Source organism: Pollachius pollachius, assembly GCF_949987615.1.
Source record: "Pollachius pollachius genome assembly, chromosome: 2".
In the NCBI taxonomy this organism is placed as follows: domain Eukaryota; kingdom Metazoa; phylum Chordata; class Actinopteri; order Gadiformes; family Gadidae; genus Pollachius; species Pollachius pollachius.
In genome coordinates this window covers 46634021-46661760 of record NC_136935.1, presented here as the reverse complement: position 1 = coordinate 46661760, position 27740 = coordinate 46634021, and the positions used below count along the sequence as shown (strand labels likewise).

General features: G+C 47.6%; 1 protein-coding gene across 1 annotated transcript; it reads right to left on the bottom strand.

Moving 5' to 3' along the window:
- Window positions 1–383: 383 nt before the first annotated feature.
- Window positions 384–27026, bottom strand: LOC307071592 (adenylate cyclase type 9-like). The gene is made up of 11 exons (XM_079730624.1): window positions 23222–27026; window positions 10221–10399; window positions 9639–9743; window positions 9033–9271; window positions 8380–8482; window positions 7903–8114; window positions 6737–6896; window positions 5805–5953; window positions 5545–5574; window positions 4464–4755; window positions 384–4291 (listed from the first exon to the last, which is right to left on the bottom strand). Exons 1-11 carry the CDS (start codon window positions 25119–25121, stop codon window positions 3308–3310), a joined length of 4353 nt encoding a protein of 1450 aa, XP_079586750.1. The 5' UTR covers window positions 25122–27026; the 3' UTR covers window positions 384–3307.
- Window positions 27027–27740: the final 714 nt, after the last annotated feature.

Genomic DNA, 27740 nt, shown 5'->3' with positions numbered 1-27740 from the left:
AATCTCCGAATTCCAAAACTTTGATTATATATAGTTTTTATAAGATACATATTAGAGTTGTCTTTTAGTTTGAATGTGTACTGTGCTTCCCCCTAAACCATTGAGTAACTAAGCAATAATGGTTTTAAAGTAATTTGGTGGTCCATCTCCAAATGTTAACATACACTCAATCCAGTTTCAATAGACCTAACTAAATAAAATAACAAAATGGTGCAACTATGTGACTGTCTCTCTCATAGGCTCCACACTGATAAAGGTATGAAAAGTAATCTTTCCACATCATTTTCCCCATTCACACAATGTAACTCTCTCCAAAAGTCACCTTTACAGACCACAGGGCCAGAGACATTTACTTAATCTTTCTTTATTTTTCTGTGTACAGATGTGAGCTATAGATGGAGTGGTGATGTGCCCACATAGATAAGTTAAATCTACATGCTGTACACGTGGCCTACATCTGATATAAATATTTGTTTTGTCCCAAATCAGGGCGATTGCTTAGAGAGAAACTATTAACAGGATTTGGATTACTTCACAGGGTAATCGAAAAAAGCTCATTAAAAACAAACACCAGGGCAATAGCGTCAACATGTCAGGTCAAATACTGCTGAGATTGTAACGCAGTAGAGCTCGGCTTTGATTACAATCGTACATCACTAAAAACCCAGCAGTGAATGACAATTTTCATAAGACTCACGACATATGGAAGCCTTAAGGCATATGAAATTGCTGCTACGATCAAGAGAAAAGCATTTTACACACGCGGGTTACCATAGTTTGTGGTCAAAAGGCACTGATCCAGGACATTCCTCGTTCACACTGGCAGGTTAACAACAGTTGTGTTCTGTTCACACTAGGGTACATGAAAGCAACATTAGGAAAGGTAACACACACATTGTACTTTTATATCTTTCAATTAAAGTCGAACAACTTTGTCATGGGCAAAAATGGCGGGTGAAATGGTCAATCAAGGTTAGTCATGAAGTCATGGTGGCATGGGAGATTTCTTCATTTATGTAAAATGAAAAGCCTGCCTGGGGCGGGAAGTCTTGCGTAACTATTAATTATTCTTCAACCTTATTATGAAACGTTTCATAGTCTAAACAAATTTGAAAAAATATGCCTGAAGGTTTATTCAGAGATATTTTTCATCATATTAAGGGCTGATATCATAGCTTCATTTTGATTTAAATATAGAAAGTTCTTACTACTATTACTCATGTCTAGGAGTGATATGGCCAATAGCTCTTAACTTAGAAAATCAGCATAAACTGGTTATCTAATCTATAACTTTGCAGTGATATGTATATATATATATATATATTTATACATATATATACATATATAAAACCCATTCAAACCACAAGTCATTTTCAAATCAATACAGAAGTGAAATGATTGACGTTGTTCATGTTTCTCGTGCATTTTTCTGTTCTCCCTCCTCATTCTAATGGAAATGTAGCGGATAGCTAAAGGATCGGCAAGTTCCCCGTTTTCCATAAATTCTGACATATTTGTTGAACTGAAACTAGATCTTATATCTACATGTATTTGTTGTTGGGATTTTTATGCATTTGCTTATTTTGATCCCTTCAACGCACACACACACACACACACACACACACACACACACACACACACACACACACACACACACACACACACACACACCCCAACAATGAGGGATAACAGTTATTGCGTGGGCACATCACCACACTAATCTATGTTTTGGGAATATGACAGAACTGAAAGATTGGGAAAAGATAGAATTTGAGAAAATGTTGCAGCCAAGACCGCACAGGCTGCAACATTTACTCATACAATCATAATCTACCCCCATAGTGTCACAAGTTATATAAAATGTAAGAATATGAAAAAAAGAACATCAAAAGTACATGACATGATGCATTGCACCATTAAATCATTCAATTAAAGTGGCACATTTAAAGTATATTGATACAGCATTGATGGAGAAGGCTGTGACTGAGGAAAACTCAACACACACTCACACACAAGCACACACACACATGCACACAAAAGCAAAGTACACATATAAAGGCAGATATTGATCAGTAATTGATTAAATCTATTTTTTGTTTTACCAGCAAAGGTGTCAAAATTCTAAACATGTAGCCCAGACTCGGTTCACACACTCAGCATGAAGCAACCCTTGATGTGAACTCCATATTTATAATCTATTCTGTGCTCTGTGTCCAACTGGGATGGAGGCTGTCCTGGTATGCAGTCCGGCCTGTGATCAGTCCTGCTCATCGATTGTCACTTGCCATTTCATTTAAACAGTCTTTAAAGTGCCTTAGGGCTTTTCATGATGAAATCACCTTTGGAAATTACTTTCTTATCCTTACATTCCCTTATCTAGATTTGATCTTGTGCTACTGAGCGCATTTGCTGCATTAGACATGGAAAAGCTTGCCTTAATTGTAGCGACTACCAAATAACAAGTGGTCGTAGAAAACATTGTTTGTGCAAGGCCTGTGCGCAAATGTGCATTTAGATGCGTAGAAGCAAAAATGTACAGAGCCCTATTTAGTACGTCCCTTTGCTTTCGAGACTGTGGCACAAGTGAATACTGTATCAATCTCTTGTGTCAAAAACAGAATGACATAAATAACACTGCTTGTTGTGATTTCCCTTATTCTCCCTTGAATTCCCTGCGTTACCTACTCACACACTAATGGCACTTTTTTATAGAATCTCATTCTTTTCCCTTAGGTCAAGTAAAAACTTCAATCAGGTAAAAAAAAAAAAACGAATATGGTAAGATTATACATTTGAACAAACGTTTCATTGAAAAAAATGATTAAACGTATGGTTTAAGAGACCACAGCATTTTACTTTACATCTTTAAGGGGATTGGCCCGGATGTGTTTTTCTTCGTTTGCTCAATAGTCATGTTAGATGAGTCCATGGTTCTTGTTCTCAAAGGCACTTAATGACAAAAGAAAAAGTAGAATAGCAAAAAGTACTTCCTTCTAACCACCCCCCCCCCCACACTTTTTCAGACATATCTGTCATTATTTGTCTGTGTTCAACACAGCGGCAAGTCACATTCCACTGGAAAAAAAGGTTAGTAGCACTTATTTTCATTACTCTAGCTAAGGTTTGCTTTTAAACCGACGAGAAAAAACATCCCACCAATATACTCTCTTCTTTTGTGAAAAAATACAGCAACAAAACATAAACAAATGTTTTAATGTAGAAATGCCCTGCCCATACACCGGCACCTAGGCTGTCCGGTCCCAAGACAGGACTTTGGAGGGCAGTAGGGAGGGCAGTAGGGCTTGGATCAGAGGCGTGAATAGAACTCCTCGTTCAGATTTGTGAGCTCATCGGCCTCCTCCTCTTCACCCTTCGCCTCTTGAAGTGCCTGGACCATGAAGGGCACTTGTGGGGCACAATGTTCTGGCTGTAGTGCGGCCGGGCCCGGGGGGTAAGGACCCTGAATGGGGGAAGGCCCAGGAGGGTGTGGTGCGTCCCTATACCCCTCTTCCCTTGCCTCCTTGGGCTCAGCGTGGCCAGGGTGTGGCCCTGTCGCCTTGACGACAGACTCTGAACGCCGATCCGTTGCGTCTGCAGTGGAAGAAGGTCCACCGGCGATCGCAATCCCGCCGGCGCCACAGGCCCCGAGCTGTCCTTGACTCCCCGGCCGGCTGTCGCCCCCTTCCCTTTTGGGGTACAGGAAGGTCCTCATTTGACCCTTGCCCTTCACGTTCACGGTACCCCTGTAGTCAAACTCCATGCCCATGGAGTGGAGCACGCCGTGGCTCTCCTCGCTCACCTGCACCTGGCACTCCAACCCGGTGGAGTCCATGCGGCTGGCGATGTTCACCGTGTCGCCCCAGATGTCGTAGAGCAGCTTGGTGGTGCCGATCACCCCCGCCGTCAGCGGCCCGTGGTTGAAGCCGATGCGCAGCTTGAAGCCGAAGCCCAGCATGTTCTTGTTGAAGTCGTCCAGCACCCCCATCATCTCCAGGGCGAAATGGAAGAGCGCCCGGACGTGGGCGTGCGGGTGGGCGTCCTCGCTCTCCGCCACCTGCTGCACGTTGAGGCCCGAGGCCGCCATGTAGGTGGCGCCGATGGTCTTGATCTTCTCCACGTTGGCGAACTCGCTCTTGCGGAGGAGTTCGTCGAAGTCCCCGATCAGCTCGTTCAGGACACGGTAGCACTCTTTGCCGCCCTCGTAGCTCTCCTCGTAGAACTCGCTGAAGTTGACGATGCTGGCGAAGATCACCCCCACGTTGTCGTGGTTTTTGGAGTAGCTCTGGGTCAGCTGGGAGAGCGATGGGGAAAGGGCAGTGGGAAAGTGGACAAATGCTTTGATGTTGAGGAAGAAAAAAATGCTGTAATTTGCCTCTTTTTGCTTTTGGGCTTTGAGTAAGTAGTTTGAATATTTGGGGTTCGAAGAAAAAAGAAAGAGAGAGAAAGGAGGGAAAAAAACCAACCTTGAGTTGCTCGGCAACGTGGATGGGGATGATGTTGCCCAGCAACCATTCAGCCTGGTCACGCATGTTCTGGATATTTAATTGATGCTTGTCAGCCTCCACATTACCGTGGTAATGGAGCCGGTAGCTGACCTCAAACTCCCGGTTGAGGAACCAGACCAGGAGCAGCAGCAGGAAGAAGGCCAAGACGGCCTCATGGAGCAGGAAGTCAAGCGGACTCAGGCCCGGATCAGGAGTTGGGTCTGGGGCGGCCTGGGCTGAGTCCGCCTCACTCAGTGCTGTGAGGTTTCCCCTGCAGAGGAACAAACGGGAGGTCAGAGCCTGAACATAAGTAAGGGACTGCATGAAATGCTTAGACAAAGATTGAACCCTTAGGTCGAGAGATGATATGGTCACAGGGATGTAATTAAAAAAAAAAAAAATATATATATATATATATATATATATATATATATATATATATATATATATATATATATAAAATAACAGGGAAAGAAATCCACCCAAAAAATCATATCCATGCTTTCTTCCTTTGCAACTGTTGAAAAAAAGAGAAAAGGAAGCATTTTCCAATTTTCCGAAGACAAAAAAACAGAAGCATGAGAAAAGGAGGAGGGAAAGGAAGGAGAACGGGAAAGAGAGATGTGATGCGAAGTGCAAATGAGTGACTTACAGTCCAGCAAGACTGTGCCGTCTTTTTATGCCTCAGCAAAGATCTTACAACTAAAAAGCTGCAAAATACAAAGGAGAGGGCAGTCTCTATTGCTGCCTCTGCCGCACAGAAGCTAACGAGCAGTGCTGATACCAGAGGCCAGTGGGAACTGGCTCTGGCTGTGTGAGTCATTCCCACTGCTTCTGACATTTAGCAGCCATTACAGCTTGGCAGAAGCAACGGGGGGAGAGAGGAGAAGGCGAGAAAAGAGTATGTGTAAGTGACAGACAGGACAGAGCTTACAGGAAGGGGGGGGGGGGGGGGAGAGAGGAAGAGCAGTGATTTTGAAAAACATAAAAGGGGGTTCTTGGCCCCGTTCAACCCCTCAAATGTTACTCATCCAACTTCTATTTCCATGGCGACACTCACCCAAGAGTCGGCCAGCTGTTATTACCGGTCCTGGAAGAGTGCAAAGGGATGACAGACACACACACACACACACACACACACACACACACACACACACACACACACACACACACACACACACACACACACACACACACACACACACACACACACACACACACACACACACACACACACACACACACACAATTAACCAAGGAAACAATAGGTGGGCAGTTTTGTTTTCTTTTTCTATGAGCACGTTGGCTGCAGTTACTCACCCAGGCCTTCGGAGGGGGCTGTAGAGCAGCAGCAGCAGCACTGCTCCGGTGGAGGTGGCCAGGAGCGAGCGCATCCAGAAACTGAGCTGGCAGAAGTTGCAGTACTGGATGATGGCCAGGATAGTAGCACAGCAGAGGAACATGGTCACCTGCACACGAGGGACAACTCAAGAGTCAACTTCGAGTCACCCACACACTCTCTCTGACGCCGACAATCTCAAAGAACACTACCGGTGCCTGACAGACATTCAACATTGTATACAGCCACTTCTCCAACCATTACCCTATTTACAGTGTTTACATGCTGCTATAACATTCTAGTGCTTCATATTTATTACTGCTATTTGCTATGCATTTCTTTTTATATTTCCCTGCACGTGACAAATTAAAACTCTTGAATCACTACTGAGATGTATAAAGAGCCATTCTGGCTGAAGTCGCCCCTCCCAGGCCTCAAGGAAGTGTTTAGGAATTGAGTTACTGAATCTCGATTGTCATTGATCCAGAGTGAGATACACACACTCACATAATAGTGTGTCTAAAAGTGCTGTCCACAATAAAGCATAATTCTCTCTTCTCTCAATACAGAAACATTGTTCCTTTACAATTAAGCTCCAGTTTCACTTTGTTTAACCGCTCTACACAAACTTCCCCTCAGCGCCCACCGTGTTATATTAGTCATAGAATTATATAATAAAGAACTGCTTGGGGCAAAAACATTCACACACATATCCAGTTATTAATATATGCAGAGCTGCTTATAGAAATGGCCATCGACACTGTCTACATAACACACACACACACACAGACAGACAGACAGACAGACAGACAGACAGACAGACAGACAGACAGACAGACAGACAGACAGATTTTTCTTATCCGTCTGTTTCCCCGCCCCGTGTCGAGGCGCTGCCAGAGCGGCGGGCCGTTACCTGGAGGGGCAGGCGTTCGGTGCAGGGGAAGTGGGAGAAGACGGAGACCGCCGGCAGCGAGACCAAGACGGCCCCCACCACGTGGCGAGGGATCCAGCCGGAGACCACCCTGAGCAGGGTGCGGGTACAGCGCATCACAGAGTCCAGGTAGAAGACCATCCTGCAGGGATGAGAGAGGAGACCAGTTTAGCATTGAAAAACCCGTCTGGATAGGATACCAGGATTGATCTGTCTCCCTGTGTGTGTGTGTGTGTGTGTGTGTGTGTGTGTGTGTGTGTGTGTGTGTGTGTGTGTGTGCGTGCGTGCGTGCGTCTTGTGTGTGGTTGTGGCTGTGTGGTCGTGTGGTGTGTGTGTGTGTGTGTGTCTGTGTGTGTGTTGTGCGTTGTGTGTGGTCGTGTGGTGTGTGTGTGTGTGTGTGTGTGCGTATTGATTGCAACTATGGTATAAAGTAACTCAAATAATTTATAATTATAAATAAGTGTAAGATATGCAAGCCTACATTAATTCCACCACCTGGGCAATCAATGGCTAATCCCAATAATTGAAGGGACTGCTGCCAGAGGAAATTCCCCTTCGGCACAGGCTACTGTCTGCATCGTCTGTGTAACCACAGGTGGTGGATCTGACCTACAAACAGGTTTACAGGACATGCCTCCCCTGAGATCGACGCTACAGGACAGAGCAGCAGGGAAACAGACGAGAACCACCCTCACATCGTATGCAGATGATGCGTGTCCATGCATCCTAATCATACGCAAGATTAAAACGGATCCAGGGCCTAAACGGCAGTGTCGTTCACATTGTGATATGGGAAATATTTTGGGACACATCTTTAACTGTGTGTGTAGCTTCGGTGAATGGTATTTTCTTGAACCCATTTAACTGTCTCTTACATTTCTATTGTCTATTAAATGTCTATTACATGTAAATTACGGGTGTGTGTGTGTGTGTGTGTCCTTTAAATGTATATTACGCGTGTGTGTGTGTCTTTACGTGTGCGTGCGTGTATTACGTTTGTGTGTACAGTGTATTTTTAGTGAGTGTGTTGGTGTCTATTACGCCCATGTGTGTGTGTGTCTTTACGTGTGTGTCTGTGTCTTTACGTGTGCGTGCATCTTTTACGCGCGTGCGTGTGTGTGTGTGTGTGTGTGTGTGTGTGCGCTCACCGTATGGAGAGCACCAGGGAGGCTAGCTCCAGCAGGCCGGCCAGGGGGGACAGGGCCAGGGCAGCAGTGGCGGCGGCGGGGGCCGAGCCCACCAGGGCGGGCAGGAAGCAGGCCAGGGTCAGAGCCAGGAACACGAAGCAGCTCAGCAGCACGTCCAGGAAGGAGCTGAAGGTGGTGGAGGCGAAGGTCTGCACGCGCACCTGGGTCTTCACCTGGGGGGGGGTGGTGGGTGGAGGGAAGAGACTCAACACAAGGGGCCGTTGTGGTGTCGTCTGTCTCGTTAAATCAGTGCTTACTTGCGATAATGGAGAGACGTTAAATAAAAGTGGTGTGTTCTAAGTGATTGTGTGTGTGTTCTAAGTGATTGTGTGTGTGTTCTAAGTGATTGTGTGTGTGTGTGTGTGTGTGTGTGTGTGTGTGTGTGTGTGTGTGTGTGTGTGTGTGTGTGTGTGTGTGTGTGTGTGTGTGTGTGTGTACCTCTTTCTGGTAGCTACTGCGATAAGCGTTTTCCAGGGGTCTCTCTAGGAAATTGAGGCTGATCTTGTTGATGGGAGGCTTGAAAAAGTAGTCTTTCATCAAACTACACAGACCGACAGAAGAGCAGGAGTCTTTTTTCAGTTAAAAGCCAAAACCAAATTCTATTTCAGAGGGATTTCCTTCAAAATGCTCTCTGGTGGGTTCCTACTAAAATCAATTACCTAAGACACGATCCATGTCTTGATGTCACGTCAAAAAGACACTTGAGAGTCCTTGGTCTCCTGCTCTCTATCTTTTTATCTACGTATATCGTATCTCTACTGTATATGTATTAAGGCTGTTAAAATTTGTGCGATAATAACGCAAGCTTATTTTAATTTGATTTAAAAAAAATGTATGGTTTTGCCCACAGAATGTCAACTTTCATATCAGAATTAATTTTAGCTTTTACTTCTCCTTACTTTAATTTCAAATACGCTTGCAGTAAGTGACAGTCTGTTTGCAGTTCCCAAATCGGTGGTGTTCCGTCAGTTTCATATTCAACCCAAGTACATTTGGTATGAATGATAACGTGGCATTCCATTTGACCTCATTTAACTTCAATTGGAGTGGATTTAAAACAGGAGGAACTCTAACAGCCCTGGGACACGGACCTGTCCTCGCGGATGACCTCCACAAAGTGGGCGTCGCTCTTCTCCCCCGGCTGCTTGGCCCGCAGCAGGAGGGCCGAGTGGTCCAAGGCCGCGGTGCCACTGGTCCCCGTGCCCGTCTTCTTCTCCTTCTCCTGGAGCGCGTCGCACAGGGACGTCCGGCTGGCCCGCACCACGCCCTCCAGAGAGAGGGGGCTCAGCAGCCCGTTGGCAGCCCGGGGACTGTGGCAGGCGGGGCTGAACTGTAGAGGGGGGGGGGGGGGCGGGAGAGAGATGGGCGAGAGAGAGAGAGAGAGAGAGAGAGATGGGCGCGGGTGGGAGATATGGGCGAGGGAGAGAGAAAGATGGGGAGAGGAAGAGAGTGAGAAAGAGGAGCGGGAGATGGATGGGAGGGAGGGAGAGGTAAACAAGGAGAGACGGAGAGAAGGGGGGAGTGTTAGATAAAGACGCCGTAGGAGGAAGATGTTTATTCCCTAGACCCCCCGTCACTAATGGAATGCACCCCTGAAGTTGGCACAAGTTAACACAGCAGCAAAGCCACTTGACTTCTGTCTGCATTAAGAGTGTACCACTGGCTTCAAATAGCCCTCTGTCTGTGTGCGTACACACCTTGGCACTGCCCATCTTGTGCTCCTCCTGGCAGCCGTTGAGGGGCGTCTCGTCACCGATCTCTCCTGCAGGGCAGGGCCCGGTGCTAGGGGAGCCCCTGGCCGGCTGCAGAACGCAGCCACAGAGTGGGAAAGGACACCACGGTTATAACATGTAAACACCAGCACACAGCCGCCATGCAACAGAAAGCTTTGTTATTTATAGGGATCGACCGATATGGATTTTTCAGGGCCGATGAACGATACTGGCTGCCGATTTTCTTGAGCCGACACCTGGAGCCGATACTGCTTTTGCTTCCTCACTTTACATCATCAAAATGACACGACGATGATAACAAATTTTACAAGGCTCAATTTATAAAAAGGAACATTTATTGAACTGTCTGTATGTAAATCATGGCGAAAAAAACACAATAAATTGGCCTATGCCGATACACGTAAGAAACGCAAATATCGGTCGATCACTAGTTATTTACAAACACAACTCGATTGCCACAACTCCGCCTCGTTCTCTGCATCGCGCCGGCAAACGGCCTGGATTGTAAACGACCGCCGCACTGTGGAGGTCACCCCCGGGACGTACCCCTGGGGTTCTGTCTGGGCGGCCGTGGGTCGGCGGGGGCTCGGCGCTGGCCGCGGCCCGCCCCCGCGCCAGGAGGTCCGGGGGGGTGTCGGGCCCCGCGCAGGCCCCCGGCTGGCTGTCTGGCCAGCAGCTGCAGGGGGCGCCTGGCCTCCGGCCTGAGATCAGGTAGGTCTTCAGTCCTGGGACGGGAGGAAAACACATTTTATTACATCGTTATCTTATTAGGAATGGTCAAAGTGGATGCGAGTAACGATTGGTTATTAATCATCACCAACGACACCGACCTATTTTGTCATCTTCTTTTATAGTTTGGTTCATTCCAACAGCTGCTCGGTTATATTTACGACTTCGTTTTAGTCGATTCGGTATACTGGCTGTATACGATGTTTGCTAATCGTTCTGAGCAGCTTCATGTACACAGTCCGCCAGATAAGCTTCGGGTGGAAATACGACCCGTGTTGTATCGCTGTAAGCTACGCTCAAAAGCCAACACTACGAGAGAAGAGCCAACAAGAGAAATACACAAACATTGGATTAGAAGCATGGCTGGGGGCCAGCCACTATCAGCCTAAACACACACACAAAAAACACACACACACACCTGACCTGCTTCCACACAGCGCACTACAGGTGCTAGCATGACACAACACACACCAGCATAGACCTGCTAGGCTCAGATAGCAGCGGGTCATATCAAGCCTAGGCGCTTATGGAGGATTGGGATATTCCCTTCTATGCAATTATGAATAAGTACACCGGTGTGCCGCTTTGAAATCCCTGTTGAGCAGGTAAGCCTACTGCCATGTATTAGGCTTTAGAGGTGATGCATTCCTGTTAAAAGGTAATGCATTTCTAGCGATGCACAGTTCAACAGTGTAGCTCTTTCCAGGTCAACAGTTTTTATTTTTTAAGACACTTTCAATCACCACTTGATCATTGCCGTACCCGTGTGACTGGCAATCCGCAGATTAGTGTCATGTTGGATTTAAAAGTCAGCCACCAATGTATTACAATCAAACCGGCTCATACTCCGGGGTAGACAAATCACCAAAGTGATTAGGATCTGCTCCACCAATCCACCTTTATCCCAAACATTAGGAATCCAAGCACACAGAAGTAATTTCTCATCTGCAGCACATGGAGCGGCAGCTCCAAAAAAAAAATTCTGAACTAAGGTAACACAAGCATTGTGTGTTTCACGTGGCGATAGCATTAGAAGCAACATCACATCCTAACATGGGTGATGCATCGACATAGTATCCGCCCGCCCTGTTCACCGAGCAAGAGAAGAACAATGCATTATGGAAGGATTAGATCGTAATGCGAGAGAGGCATCCACTTATCCATTCCTTTCTGTATTGTTTCTAAGAGCACCACCGACCCAGAGACTCTGAGGAGGGAGGGAGAAAGGGTAAAACACCTAGGAGGTAAGGAAAGAGGAAGCTAGGTTGAAACTCGTTACTGTTACAGCTCATATGCAATACCTTCCCCAGGTTTCTAAGGGATACCTTTAGCACATGCCATTGAGAGATGCATTTTGCATTGAGGGAAATGCATAGCTTCTGGTGAAATTATGCCAGCCAGTGAAAATCTAACTCCGGAGCTCTCCACTGCAGTCTTAGAGAAGTGTGTTAGTGCGTCACGGCTCGGGAGAAAAGTGTGTGTGTCGTACATGTGAATTGTGACCTCTTTCTACCAAGTGAGTCAGACAGACAGACACATGTGCACATTACGGAAACAAATGCACAGACGCATACACATGCAAAGACACATACACATGCACAGACACATACACATGCACAGTTGCATTCACATGCACAGTCGCATACACATGCACAGTCGCATACACATAATCTGCTACTGGTCGCCCATGACCAACTTCAAGGAATGAATAAGTGACTGAGTGGCTGACAATGGATGGAGGTCATGAGTAATGAAAGAACGGCCTCTCCAATTCCAATACAGGTTGGGAAAATGCGTTCTATCTTTAGCTTCATATTGTAGATGTTATTGTGTTGGAATTGGCTTGAAATGTCAGTGGTACACATTCATTAACCACTTCATGCAATTTAGGCTCATTGAAGTTAAACAATGCTTATTATTTCCACCAGCTTTGAATATTTCAGCATTATAACATATATTGCATAACAATGAGAAAACAGGAGTGATTGTGACTGCAAAAATACAATTCAAACAAGCCATGCAAATTACCATAAAGAATATTTCTCAGGCATTCCCAAATGATCCTCCATCCAGAAATGTCTCTGGAAATGATTCTATTAATGAGGAAACCGGGGATCAAATGGATGCCAACTACGTCTCTGTGTTCAACAAACCAGACAGACCGCTGCAGCAATAGCATGGAAGGATGGCACTTTCTGTCCCTGCCAATCTCAGTCCATGTGTCTGAGTCTGCTTCTCTCCTGCCCATGTCTCTCCTCCCTCTCTCTCTCGCTCTTTTTTTCGTCCAAATGTCTCTCCTTTCTCTCCCACACACACACACACACACACCAGGGTGAGGGACATGCAGGCCCTCCAGCTTTTAAGTTGTGCTTGTTTTGTTAAGAGGGTGGGGGTGATGGGGTGAGGTAGTGACCTAGAAGGGTGCAACACGACGACTTACATAACCAACATTCCTCCTCAAACCCTTTCTCACCTCCTCTCTGGCAGGCATGCATGTTGCCCCACACGCGACAACAATGACCTCATTCTTGGGTGAAAAGGGGATGCTGTCGTGTGCTAAGGTTTGTCTTACAATGGATTGTGTGGGCGCCGTATACACACTTTACACAGGGCACACGTTGTGATGGCACACAGCAGCAGGACAGTGTGCTCTGTGTGGGCATGCGGCAGGTGTAATCCAATCTGCAATTAAACTTGAATAGGGAGCAATTTCGCAATACATAGCTGGAAATAAATGAACATATATACATACATACATACATACATATATAAATATATATATGTATATGGCTATGAATATACCAATCACCAAAAGCAGAACATTTATAAAATGCATGGGGTAATTGAAGTTCCCTGGAGATAAACCACAAATGTGCCATGAAACTGCCAGATTACATGCCAGGTTGAGCAGCTCTCACAAGCATGAAAGGAAAGTTTGCTTTATACAGTTATACAACGGAAAGTGCATAGGACGTAGCCCTGATGTAACATAGCTAATGGCCTCTGCCATGCTCTGTGGAGCCGGTGTGTGCGTGTGTGTGTGTGTGTGTACATTGGCACGCACTTATGTGGGTCTGTGTGTGTCTGTGCGTGCACCTGTGTGTTTGTGTCCTCAGTTGAACTTTCCCTGCTCAACCCAGTGCTTGTGAGCACAAGCACTGGGACGATCAATAGTGTGTTATGTTCCCTGTCCAGCTGCGTTGAGACTTTAGAGTGCTGGTGTCAGTATCTCTCCAGAGTGCTGCCTAGAGGATGGAACACGCACACTCATATATACACACACACACACACACACACACACACACAGACTCAGATACCGGCTAATATAAATACTAGCGTATAAACAAACTGATACACACCTGATATTCAAGCATATGCACACAAAGACGGAAAACAAACAAACACAATGGACCAGACAGGGGATTAAAAACAAGAGAAACGTCCACGATCAATAAATGACTTCCCCATTTAAAGTCTTTCATTTCACAGCCTAATGCTTTGACCCTAGGCAAGGCTATGCAGCAGCGCTGCCGTGGAACTAGCACGAGGGGTTGTAGGACGCATGGATACCAGATCCCCTACTGGCTTCAGGCATGATTGAATTGATGAATGAATGAATTAATGTTTAGGAAAAAGGATTGTACAGTCAAGATACCCGCAATTGATGAATACTATGAATATGAACACTTTTAAGAGGGAAATATAATATTTGGTAACTCACAATATACTTCTTCAAGGAAGTATGAATGATTAAATATGCATACTTTTAAGAGGGAAATATACTGATTACTTGTTGCCAGTTATCTGCATGCCCTATGCAGTGCAACACCAACGCACTTGCATGCAGATTTGGAGAGATCAAGTCCCTCTCCTACTGCTGCTGCTCCCAGTTCAGGATGCAGGGAGCGACTGCATGAATGAAGATAGGGGAATCAATAAATGAATGGAGAAGAGGGAACGGGGAGACCTGTCTGGGCTGACTTAGGCGCCACATTCCACATGTATGCACCAAGACACACAAACTAGAACACACACACACACACACATACGCTCGGGCATACACACTGCAATTCACACACACTGACTGGGATACACCCATGCATACTAAGACAAAACCACACCACACACATAACTGCACTCATACAGAAACAGGAATACACAAAAATATGTTCTAGAAAGACACAGACATGCAAATGCTTTAATCCACACACACACACACACACACACACACACACACACACACACACACACACACACACACACACACAGTTTATCAATGTTCATTGATAAACTGTATACAGATTTATAGTGCTGAGCATAACAAAACCTCTCCAGAAACCCTTTCTCTCCCACTCTTCCTAAGAATGGAGAATAGGAAATGCCCGGACTGCATTGAGTAACTCCTCGCCGCACACACACACGTACCTACACCCATAAGGCTGAACCCTCATCAACAGACCCTCCCACCGCCCCCTACGCCAGCATTCCTGGAAGACGGAGAAAAAAACTGAACACGCTGCCCTAGTCCAGACTAGTCCTCACTTCCTGTCATGTGACCTTTGACCTCAGGGTGGCTCTTAGCTACAAGATCAATACCCTCCCTAGTGAAAAGGGCCTGGGTCAGGAGCTGCGCCCCCCCCCCCCCCCCCCCAGTCGCCCATGGGAAACCATGCCTCCGTGAGAACACGAGAGAGAGAGAGGACGAGAGAAAGTGGAAGGAGAGAGAGAGAGGACGAGAGAGAGAGAGCGAGAGAGCAAGACCTTTCGGAGCTGGAAACATAGGTTTTCCTCATTCCTGTGTTTCCATGTGTTTACTTGAAAGAGTGACAAAAGACCAAAGACACCCAGAGCAACTTGAAAGAGCGACAAAAGACACAACTCTTTCTTCCTCCCTCACTTTGTCTCCGGCTCCATAAAAGAGCCACTCCTCTTTCCAAGCTCTGACATTTCGGTTTCTGTTCTCTCTCCACCAGACGTTAGCCATCTCGTCTCTCACGTCCCTTTAACCCCCAGCCCGACCACCGTCTCCACCATGCCTTCCTCTCTGCATCCCCTCACGCGACTTTACTGGTCCTCCTGGTTCACTTCTCCCCCAAATTCATCCCTTTCTCTACTCCTCCTTCTTCTTCTTCTTCTTTGTCCTCAAGCAAACTCCCACCCTGCCCCAGTGTCCCAGCTCAGGCTTGGCCTTAAGTACCACGGCCTTGTCCGGCAAAGAACCAGAGGCTGAGGACCAGAGGCTGAGGACCAGAGGCCAGACCGGCTGAGGACCAGAGGCTGAGGACCAGAGGCTGAGGACCAGAGGCTGAGGACCAGAGGCTGAGAACCAGAGGCCAGACCGGCTGAGGACCAGAGGCTGAGGACCAGAGGCTGAGGACCAGAGGCCAGATTGGCTGAGAACCAGAGGCTGAGAACCAGAGGTTGAGGACCAGAGGCTGAGGACCAGAGGCTGAGAACCAGAGGCCAGACCGGCTGAGGACCAGAGGCTGAGAACCAGAGGCTGAGGACCAGAGGCCAGATCGGCTGAGAACCAGAGGCTGGGAACGAGGCCGGGCCGGTTGTGCTAGCAGCAGATGCCTCCATATTTGGACAAGCTGATGGAAGCGTCCTTCTTTCCCCTGCTCCCCCCTAGCCTCCTTCATCCCTCCTTCTCTTCATCCTCCCTCTTTCTGACCTCTCCCTCCCCCACCATTTCAGACACACCAAGCCAAAGAGGAATAAAAAACGGACTTTGTCTCTTTGCCGCCTAATTCGCTTTCCTTCTTTTCTTGAGTAAATTCTACTTTTTTTTTAACCCCTCCCCTCAAAAGTCCAACAAGAGCTTTTCCCGACAGTACGCCTGTAAGTGAACCATTCATCATCCAGCCTTCAGAGGAGATGATACGATAAAGATAGAGAGAAGCCCATCTGTTCGTTCACCACAAATTCGTCTGCCTGTACCCATTGCCAACATCCCGTGTTCACCATGTCAGCGTCTACGTGGCTTCCCCTTACGCTTTGTATTGTCATCACAGTCCCGAGGCTATCCCAGTCATACTACAACACACAAATGCGTGTCAGCAAACACACACACGGACGCACACAAAGCGCTGCCCAGCGCTGACCGACCGAACTTTCTAGCTGTCGCAAAACAAATATGGAATAAGATGTGGTTGTTGCAATACAGTCTGACGTGTGTGTGTGTGTGTGTGTGTGTGTGTGTGTGTGTGTGTGTGTGTGTGTGTGTGTGTGTGTGTGTGTGTGTGTGTGTGTGTGTGTGTGTCATAAATGATACAAGGGTCATTATGAAGGAAGGGTGTAGTGGACTGTTTGAATGGCTTTGGACCTTGCCTCTGTGGGTGTCACACACACACACACACACACACACACACACACACACAGGCCCCGCTATACGTTAGTATATACCTGTAGCCTTTGACCCCGCAAATTGTTTATCGTGTGCTCCGCTTCATCTCCCGACACACAGAAAAAAAAAGAATAAGCATGAGTACAAATGGGCGAAATGTCAAGTAGCGGCTAATGTGAAGGTAGACAGCGTTATCTCTACCCATTCAGCTCAGCAGACGATGCAGGGATTTTCAATAGGCTCCGTTCACAACAACAAAAGCCCTGTCATCTAGACTGAAGGGTCTCACGCTACACTGTGAAAATATGTTGGTTAGAGGTTTGTGGATGGTTGAACATTACCTACCAGATGCAATTTATTGTATAATATAGAAGGAGAAATATTTGGGATTAATAAACAACGGCCCGACACCTTGAAGCATCATTCACGTTCTAGCATGCAATTTGTTATGTAGTCATGCATTCTGGGATAGTCACGATAAATATACATTCAGAAATACCCTTTACTGTAATCTCTAACCAAAGGATGGCAAGCCAATAGAGTCTTTGGTACAACCTAATGCTATAAGTAACATAATAAGCCAGGGTATCCGCCCCTAGACTTTAAAAATAGGGACATATGTCCGGGGTAAGAGCCTCTTATCGACATGATTTAAAAAGCACTTTGTATTAAAGGGGAGGCTTGTGAGAGCAGGATACACTAAAGTGCAAGAGTTCAGATCACAAGCCAAGCAACAGGAAATACGACTTTATTAAACACTTACCTTGTTGACCACTGATGCTTTGCATTAAAGGGCATGTCGCCATGCGATTTGACAACACAACAACTTCACAAGCCCTGTAGGAAATAACCCATAAGCTCAAACAACTACAACCACAAGACATCAATGATAGATTTCCATTATAGTCTCTATTATGGTCTCACACACAAGGTTGTTATTTATTACATCAATAAATTACAAAAGGCACATGCATGGGCACTCTAAAATCCACACCTTTCCCTGGTATATCACTCAAACCTCGACACACACGGGCCGAACCAACACACACACATGCTTGCGAGACGGGCCAAACTCGTCAATTACGACGAACATCGAACCATTTGAATCATCAAGGCAACACAGCACATTAGTCATTATGTTATTACGCTCATGCATAAGTAATGAATAAAATATGCAGTGTATGGGTGTGTTTGTGTATGTGTCAAGACAAAAGCAGGTACATGAGAGCCTGGGAGGACCATTTCAGTTGACCTCCAACCCCCTGCATTGAAGAAACACTCCCACACAAACCAATCAGGGGGAAGTACCAGAGGGGGCTAAACAACACCATATTGGGGCAGGGGGGCCTCCGGGCAAAGACTCGTCTCATCTCCACTATATACAGAGCCCAACACACACACACACACACACACACACACACACACACGCACAGTGGAGTGAGGGAGTAAAGGACAAATAAAAAAAACGGATGAAATGTGCAAGAAGAATTTAAAAGGACGCATAAGCACGAGAGGGAAGGACACCAAGAATAATGGAATGCAAGACGTGTGTGTACGCAAGTGTGTTTGTGTGTGCGTTTGTGCGAACGAGATAGAGAGAAAGAAGCAGAGAGACTACCCGCATGCACAAGAGTTAATCATTACGCTATAAAGAGTCCATTTAGTGAACTCAATGGCGTATTTCTTTGGAACTGCCCCTCAGTGTTAATGTGTCAGGAGGAGGAGTGAGTGTGTTTGCATGCGTTGTGCGTCAATATCTTTTTGTGTATCCCCTTGTGCTTGAAGTGCAAGAGGGATATCCAACACACACACACACACACACACACACACACACACACACACACACACACACAGAGGCCTGCCAGCATACAACAGCCGGCGAGATGAGACACTGCCGGCGGATGTCTCACGTCTTGAGCAGCGCTCTGACACCACTCAGTGAGCTCCTTCTGGATTCACACGCTGCCTTCCTCCTCTCCCTGCTGGCCTTCAATAGCAGTCCTCTTGGATGGTTCTCACCTATGCTGTCGGTTACCCAGTCCATTCACTCACTCACTCACCTATTGATCTCTTTGGTGTGCTGGGGAGCCTGAATGCCCATTATAAAACCATCACACACACAAACACTCTGAGGGTCTATGTCTCTGCATTTCCCACTGCATGCTTGGATGACATGTTTGAGTTAGCCCAGCGCTAACCTGCCCGGAGGCACCGATGTCTGTCCATGCCCCCCACACACACACACACACACACACACACACACACACACACACACACACACACACACACACACACACACACACACACACACACACACACACACGTCCGTATTAATCCTTGTTTCAATGTTTGTTCAGTAATAAGAAACTGGCCAATATTGACAGCACCAATATTTGTACGGAGACACTCTTCAGCCATCAACCCATAGCATTGGTTGATAAGAGATTTTGACAACTTATATTGAATACTTAATGCACTTAAAAATCCACTGTTAATTGATTCATTCAAAGTAATTACCACTGACAAAAGGACAGATTTAATTACAATACACTAATTAAATGTAAGACGCATGCATCTAAATAATATTTTCTGATTCACAACGGCCAATGATGAAACATACGCCAACATATACACGTGCCTTTATAGATACGTGGCGTGGCGATATCTGGGGTGTGCGTTTGTGTATGCGTGCATCGCTGTGCATGAGTTTGTCAGTTTGTGATACCGGAGGAGCAAATGTTCAAGGTCGACATCGGGTCAATAAACAAGAACATTATCTATGCTCCATAAAAGCACTGCCAACCATAAATACATACTATATATTCATTGCCTGTCCAAGCCCACGTAAACATTGACCCTGGTGCTTTCGGCACGCATAGCACAGCCCTGATGGGCACTGAATGAACACCAAAAGCCAACAGACAAATGTCGAGCACATGGCCGTGCATACCGACACGCGCTGCATGTGCCACCAGATACAAATACAGAAAGGGCTTTAAATCATGAGCACTTGGCGTCCTGTGCCCACCAGGCGGACGCCTGCGCCGTCACCTCCTCCACCACCAACAACACTTCCACGGTCCTTCCCTGACATCCAATTCTCCTTTTGAAGCGGAGAAAGGAAGCGCAAGCATCTAAGACAGACAGGCCGACAGACAGGTAGAAAGACAAAGGCAGAGAGATAGACATTCGGTCAGACAGAAGGGGGATGAGATGCGAAACAAAGCAGGTTTAAGATAGAAAGTGATGGATGGTGATAGTGATATGGATAGTGATGGATGATACGGATTAGGGCTGGGCGATTAATCTAATTTTGATCGCGATTTCGATTTAAGCGTCAAACGCAATCACAAAACTAAGATAATTGAGTTTCTGATATAAATATATATATATATATATGCATTTTTTTTTATCAAATGTTTTATAGGAAGTGCAGGGAAAGCTGGATAAATATCTCTTCATCATTTTAGATTTGAACATTTTCTATTTAACCATTTTGTGTATTTTTTTAAGGCGAAATTTCAAAGTTCTCAGTTAAAAATTTGTTTTTTTGGGAGAGACATGCAAAATAAATACATCATGTTTTCAAACTCAAGAATAATCGTGATTTCAATATTGACCGAAATAATCGTGATTATGATTTTATTCCATAATCGAGCAGCCCTAATACAGATGGAGGATAGTGATGGCTGATGGATAGTGATGGGTGATGGGGATGGATGTTCGGGATGGATTATAGTGATGGTGATAGTGATGGATGACAGGCAGTGATGATTGAAAGAGAGGGATGGATAGTGATAGGCAGTGATGAATGATAGATAAGGACGGATAGTGATGATGGGTGATAGTGATGGGCGATGGATAGTGACTAAGCAAGACAGATGCATAGCTGGGCCTGCGCAGCTCAGAGGTCCTTAGCAGGCAGTATGACAGAATCAGCTAGAACTCACACAGAGCAGAACAGCCAGGCCGGGCTGTCAACAGACACCAAAGAGCGAGTGACTCTGTTGTGACCCCCGGTACTTTCCGAGACAAAGATCGGAGGGACAGATTCGTCACATTTGACAAATTGTTTGTGTCTCTGTATCATGTTTTGTTTGAGAACATAAACGATGTATACAACTATTAATACAGCCTTTCAACATAACTTTAGCCTGGGAACCAGACGAATCTGCAAGCTCATGTTTTATTTGCTCTGGCATATGCGTCTGCCCCCCCCCCCCCACCTCGCTAGGAAAGATTTCCAGCAGACCTAGGTTGCACCAATCACAACCGTTTATCTCATATTGGGGCGGGTTAGTGTGATGACTGTACAGACGGGCACCCAATAGGAGCACCTTGGTTGTTTTTTTTTTGTTTTTCATTTTCATAAACAACCAAGATGGCTGCCGCTGATGTGCGACACACTTTGTTTCTCCGATTGGTTGTAGGTCTATCCAATGGCATCCAGAGGCAGTTTTGTCCGCGCCCCCATGAAAACCCAAAATTAACTGAGAGGTTCCAGACCAATACGCATCTGCAAATTGGTCCGGCGATGTCCTGCTGCCATAACTTAATTATGATGACAAACCAGGGCTGTTATAAGGATTTATTCTCCCATCTTCAAGGAGCGGTGAAGATGGTAGAAGGCAGAACCAGTCCAAAAATAGGATGCCATTTTCTAAAATAAATCAGCAAGACTTTCCCAGCGGTCAGAAAACCTGGCTTCAAATCCTTACTGGTCTCTTCGTCTACCAAGTAGAATCCTGACGGGATATAAATGCGATGACATTGCTTTGAGCCGTGTGTGCTTGTGCATAGTGCACCCACTCACCCAGAAAAGAGGCCCCACGATCTGCCATGGGCCTAAGGGCCACCACTAGAGGGGACTGTGAGGTGCAACATAGGGGCAACACACTTTAACTATCTGTGTGTCAGCACCTAGACCTTTTAAGATCCATCTCAAACAATGGCTCAAGGCCAGAACGGATCACTTCAAACCGTACATTGTATTTTGTCTTTTTCTACTTGCATATTTGTATTTTGTGTTTCCCCTGTAAAGTCTAAAATTACTAAAATATGTTTCAGTTACCTTTCGGGACTGAATACTCATTTACCTTTTCGATGTAAATGAGCATTTCTGTTCAGCTCAACTGGCATGTGTAGCTTTTACATTATTATTTTTACTCCTTTTCATTGACATTCTCTGTCTCACACACACACACACACACACACACACACACACACACACACACACACACACACAACCCTTACACTCCCCATTCATGAAGGATCAGTCACCTCCTAGCAGCAGCAATAGGATGTGATGAGTTAGGCATACTTGCACAACCTATTATAAACCCCTATCTCCAGCCCACAAACACTCCAGCCAGGCAAGAGGCAGAGAGAGCAAACAAAGCCAGCGAGATAGAGCCTGTTTGGTGCTTACAGACTGCTATGGCTAAACAGCCAAAACACATATTGGTTTTGCACACCAGAGCACCAGAGCTTGGCATCAACAATGGTTAACATCCCACCGCCATGGGTCAAACGTGCCATCCTATAAAAAGGGTTTTAATTAGTGAATGTGGAATGTATGAAGGCTGGGACTGTAGAGTGTTGTACATTGTTGTGTATAACATAAAACAAACGATAAAACACATGCTATTAAATTATTTAGAAAAGGACCAAACAACGCAGTCACAATATATTACGAATAGGTCTATTCACCGCAATTACTATTATCAAATTAACAAATAACCCAGTTATATATAACCAGTTCTTTATTAATGATCATTTGTATATCAGCCTGCCAACGATCCCGGCACACGAGTCACAGATCCAAACACTCTTTGTTTTGTGGTTACCTAATCTGTTGATCTCCGCTCAATGCATCTCTTCTGCTGCCAGACCGTTGTTGGTGGGACTAGCTAGTCACATAGCGTACAGTGGGTAGGGGCTTAGCTCTCAGTGTTCTCTGGCTACCTTGGCCCTGGTCCACTTGATTGGACATTGTGGGTTTCCACGATTGTGACGCGCTTGACATGGTTGTCCCGCTGAAATTCAATCAACGCATTGTCTCGCACTCTCCTGTATGTGACCTTTGTTGTTCGACCAGTTTAAAAATAGATCTTTGCCCGGCATGTGCGCGTCATCGGATGGAATGGAAGGGAATCGGCGGGGGAACGGAAAACTTGAACACCTGACCCGTTGTGCAGAACTTCCGTAAAGAGCATCAAAATCTCCTTTTCAACTAAAATAATGCGTGATAATTGAACCCGCACACATTCAGTGCGACATCAAACAATACACAACAGAAACAGAGGCTGCTGGGGCTCACCGAGGAAGAGCCCGTACCACTAAGGCCAAGTCCTGATGGCATCGACCCGGCTTCAATTCCTGCCCTCCTGCCCTCTCTCTCCCCTACCTTCCCGTCTATCTCTCTCTCCAATAAAAAAATATTTTAAAAAAGAAATAGAGGTTGCTGCCTTACCCTTGAGTTTCTCCACCACCGTCTGCCCCGCCCTCTCCACCACCTGCCCGTCCTCCCGCTGGTACCGGTCGTCCAGGAAGCGGGCCGTGGCCTCCGACAGGTGCACCTTGCCGGCCACGCCCAGCTGCTCCATCAGGTTGGCCAGGTTCACGTCGTTGGACCACACGTCGAACTTGAAGCGCTTGATGCCCAGTATGCCGCACAGCACCGTGCCCGTGTGCACGCCCACCCGCATGTCCACCGTCTCGCGGGTCTCCTGGCAGAACTGCTCGATGGCCTGGATCATGCCCAGGCCCATCTCCACGCAGCAGTAGGCGTGGTCCTCCCGGGGCTCGGGGCAGCCCGCCACGCAGTAGTAGCAGTCCCCCAGCGTGCTGATCTTCTCGCAGCAGGTCAGCTCACACAGCCGGTCGAAGCGGCCGAACAGGTCGTTGAGCAGGTCCACCAGCACGTGCGCCGACTTGTTGGCCGACATCTTGGTGAAGCCCACGATGTCGGCGAACAGGATGCTGACCGGCTCCATGCGCTTCATGTTGAACGGCCGGAAGATGATCTGCCCGCGCGGGATGGACGTTTTCTTGCGCTTGTGGTAGTGGTTCTTGGGGCTGGCGGCGCCGCCGGCCCCGAGGGGCCCCCCTCCGACCCCTCCTCCGCCCAGCATCACGGCCGAGGTGGAGCAGGCGCCGGCGGAGTAGCGCTTGCCCGCGTTCTCCCCGCCGCCGCCGCCGCCGCCGCCGCCCTCGTCGTCGCCCTGCTTCATCAGCTCGTCGGCCACGCGGCGCGGCATCACCGAGTGGATCATGCGCTCCTTCAGCGCCTTCTCCACCTCCAGCTCCTTGCCGTGCATGATGGCGTGCCCCACCTTGCGGAAGGTGGTGCGTGAGCGCACCTCCGACATGATGAACAGGTGGATGCCGATGACGTGGGCGCACAGGTGCAGCAGGGCCTTGCCGGGGACCAGCCAGCGCAGGGTGTCCCAGTCCGACGCCGGGCCGGCGCCGGCGCCCGCCGTCCTCTGGAGCAGCAGCAGCAGCCCCAGGACCTCGAACAGCACCGAGTACAGCAGGCCCAGCAGCACCGAGGCGTACAGGCGCACGTGCAGCACGCTGTACAGCAGCAGCAGCACCTCCATGCACAGGGAGAAGCTGCCCACCGGGGAGATGCACGGGGCCTGGGCGGAGGTCAGGGTACGCGGTGGGGGAGGAGGATGGGTGGCGTTCCCTGCCCCGCCCTCCCCCCACTCCAGGTCAAAGTACCTGGCCGTCTCCATCTGAGGGGCCAGGGTGAAGGCGAAGGTGATGGCGATGAGGAGCAGGGAGACGCCGGAGTATACGCGCGTGTACAGGTAGGTGAGGGTGAAGAAGAAGAGGAGGCAGAGGAGCAGGAGGAAGGCGGCCGTGGGGGCCAGGTACGTCATGGTGTCACAGCGGTCGTTGTTCACCGCAAAGTACACCCCCCAGAGGGCGGCGGCCACCGCCAGGTAGAAGAGGACGTAGCGGAAGCGGCGCTGGGTCTGGGGGAAGCACCGCTCTCGGCAAGCCTCCTCCAGGATGGAGGAGTCAAACTTGGGGTCCCAGCACTGGGCTGCCGAGCGCTCAAACAGGGGCGGCAACGTTCTCCATCTCCTCAAAGTGGTCATGAACTTGGGTCTCGGCCCAGATTCCCCGGAACTGCAGCTTGAGGAAATGCTGTACTTATGGAGGATGGGGTTCACTTTATTTACCGCGCCGGAGCCTCCTCCCGCTCCGCCGCCACTGTTGGCAACCTTAACCGTCTCCTGTTGATGCGGCTGTGACGCATGGTTGGCAACCCGCACGGTCACAGCCCCCTCGTTTTTTGGGTCGCAGCGGACCTCGGTGCCATGCATGGGAAGCCGTCTGTGATGCTGCAAAGTGGCCATGACGTCCAGGTGCACGCGGGGTGAAAATACGAAAACAGGGTCAGTGATAAAAGATGGCGCTCAGCTTATTAGAGTGGACGTGTGGCCGCCGCATGTGCACATCTGTCAAGGTGAGGAGGAACTGGGAGCGCGGTGGTGGGTAACGGGGTAGAAGGGGTTGTGGTGGGGGGAGAGCCAATGTGTTTGTTTGAATAATCAAAGTGCGTGGGTCGTACGCAAGGCACGGACGTCTTGACTACGTAAATGGTAGCCTGCACACTCACTCATATAAAAGGGCCTGTTCCAGATTCCCGAGCAGTTCATGATCCGAGCCCGGCGTTACGTCAGTACTCACATTCCATGCTCGAGTCCCTCCGGAGGGTCGTGAGCTGTCCAGTCGGATCCCGCGTTCCTCTGCTAACGCGATACGAGTAGTCAGCCTTTTTTCCTGCTCCGACGTTGGACATTTTTCTTGACCAAAGACTGGGTTTTAACATCCGAAGCTCATTTGTATTATGGACTGGCTCCCCTTATTGCAACTTGCAAGATGTATGCCTGGCTGGAAAATAGTTGTTTGAGAATAAAAACACTGTTCAAGTCCATGGTTTCATGATGTCCCCAAAGTTGTTATTTGTGCAAAGTGTTGACAGCGGTTGTTAGTGTCTTCGACTACATCCCCCCGGCTTGCCGAAAGGAACAGTTTCAAACAGGGTCCCTCTTATCTCATCAAACCACACGCGTCAAATAGTCAATGGTACAGTTTCATTTCCCCCCCCTCGAATAACGCCCTCATGCCCAGGGACATGCTGCAATGTACTGCAAGAAAACACTTTCCACAGAGAAACAAAACACCGCATTCACGTTGGACACCCGGACAGCACTGAGAGCTCGTCGGTCTAAATAATCCACATTCAACCCTGACTGGGCCCTGTCAGTGGAAGAAATCCAAAGTGTGAGTGGACGTCCGCGGCCTGTTCCCACCAACACAGCCCCGTCCTTTCCTGAAATCCCTCTCCGAGACTCCAGCCCTTTATTGCTCCCCGTTCCGATTTGCAAGAGGGTCGAAGGACGAGGTGGAAGAGCAAATGGTGCGAAAAAACAAACCAAACCGAAAACAAGCTGTTTTTATCCCAATAAGTTCGCTTCTGTGAGCTGCTATATCCAACTTGTTGCGCACAGGAGTTGGCAAAACAACGCCAGAACAGCCCAGTCGGAAAGGGCTAGTCTATAAATAGTGTTGATCAAATAAAAAAAAAAACTCATTGAACAACAACTCCAATCATATCTCACGTCCGGATGGATTCCTTCGCGTTATACGCCTGTTGAAGGACGGGGATAAATAATATGAAGTGCCAGCTACTAAAAGGTGTCCTTCTGCTCGAAGTTGAATGCTTTTAACGCGTGCTAAACGTCAGCGATAGCCCCCCTCTCTGTCTCCAAAACCTCCCAAACTTTTCCCAGGCCGTATTTCCTGCGTTAACAGAGCAGGGACCCGGTTGGGTTTACTTGTGGATGGTGGTGGTGGTGGTGGTGGTGGTGGAGCACAGACTCGGTTTCCTCCTCTCCCCCCAGAGGACCTTATATCCCCAGAGCGACGATACCCTTGATCCTGTTTCCCTTATTCCATTATCTACAAGGAGTCTTCCCCCAACGGCGCTGTCTTATCTCCATGAATTCCTCAGGTCTGGGGGTGGCATGCCTGTTCTGTTCCCGACAGCACTACCGTGAGCTTTCGTCCTCTTCCGTTCAGTGCTGGTGGTATCGGCTCTATTCTTTTGGCCAGGGTACAGCTCCACTCTTCGCGGGTCGGGAGTGCTTGTGCCCCGGGGAGTGTTCCTCGGTCTATCCGTGTAAAGGAAAGTCAACCGTATACGCTACCACCATCTTCCTCCTAGACCGTGTCTCTGAGATTCTCCAGCTGTTGTGGGTGGGTGGGTGGGTTGGTGCCCAAAGTGGAGTGAGAGTGAGCTTCAGTCAGAAAATAATACAGGGGAGGGGTTTGGGGGCGCGCACGTCGCAAGTCAAAGTGATGTGGCGAAGACGAGCACGCATGTTGGAGTGGTCAGGTCATTTTGAAGACTTCTCGAGCAGTTCTTCGGCCAATAGCCTAATACTTTTAACTTAAAAATAAATTTAAATTGCTTAACATGGACAGGTTTTGCGCAGACATATACATTTAATAACTTGGGACTTATGTCAGCATGTTTCAAGAGCCTGTGTTTCTGTCCTACTTTGATATACATTTAGACTAGTCATCGATTTTCTTTCTTAAGACTGACTTCCGAACGGATTTGAATGAGAGCTTTCAGGAAGCGACTATCATTGTCCTCGCTCAATTAGTTTAGGAAAAAAAGACACTTGCACAAACGACCGTCTCAGTCCTGGGGTTTGCGCGCGTGCGTGTCTTCGTTTGCGCGTGCCAGTGTCTTCTTGGCTGTGTAATCCATCAATAGATAGATTATTTATTAAAGAGGATTAGTATAGAATAAAACATGTTTGTAATATGTCATGTATATGCATGTAATTAGCTAATAGCTTATGTTAATGGTTCATAGACCTATGGTCATTATTGGGATAGAAATATCTAAAATCTCAGGAAATATATAAAATCTCAAAAATGTAAATTACTCTTCATTTACT

Coding starts and splice junctions, on each gene's coding strand:
- LOC307071592 (XM_079730624.1), bottom strand. CDS start 25,121: ATGGCCACTTTGCAGCATCACAGACGGCTTCCCATGCATGGCACCGAG. Junction 4,756..5,544: donor AACAGCTGGCCGACTCTTGG/GTGAGTGTCGCC, acceptor GTTCCTCTGCAG/GGGAAACCTCACAGCACTGA. Junction 4,292..4,463: donor ACGTTGCCGAGCAACTCAAG/GTTGGTTTTTTT, acceptor TCGCTCTCCCAG/CTGACCCAGAGCTACTCCAA.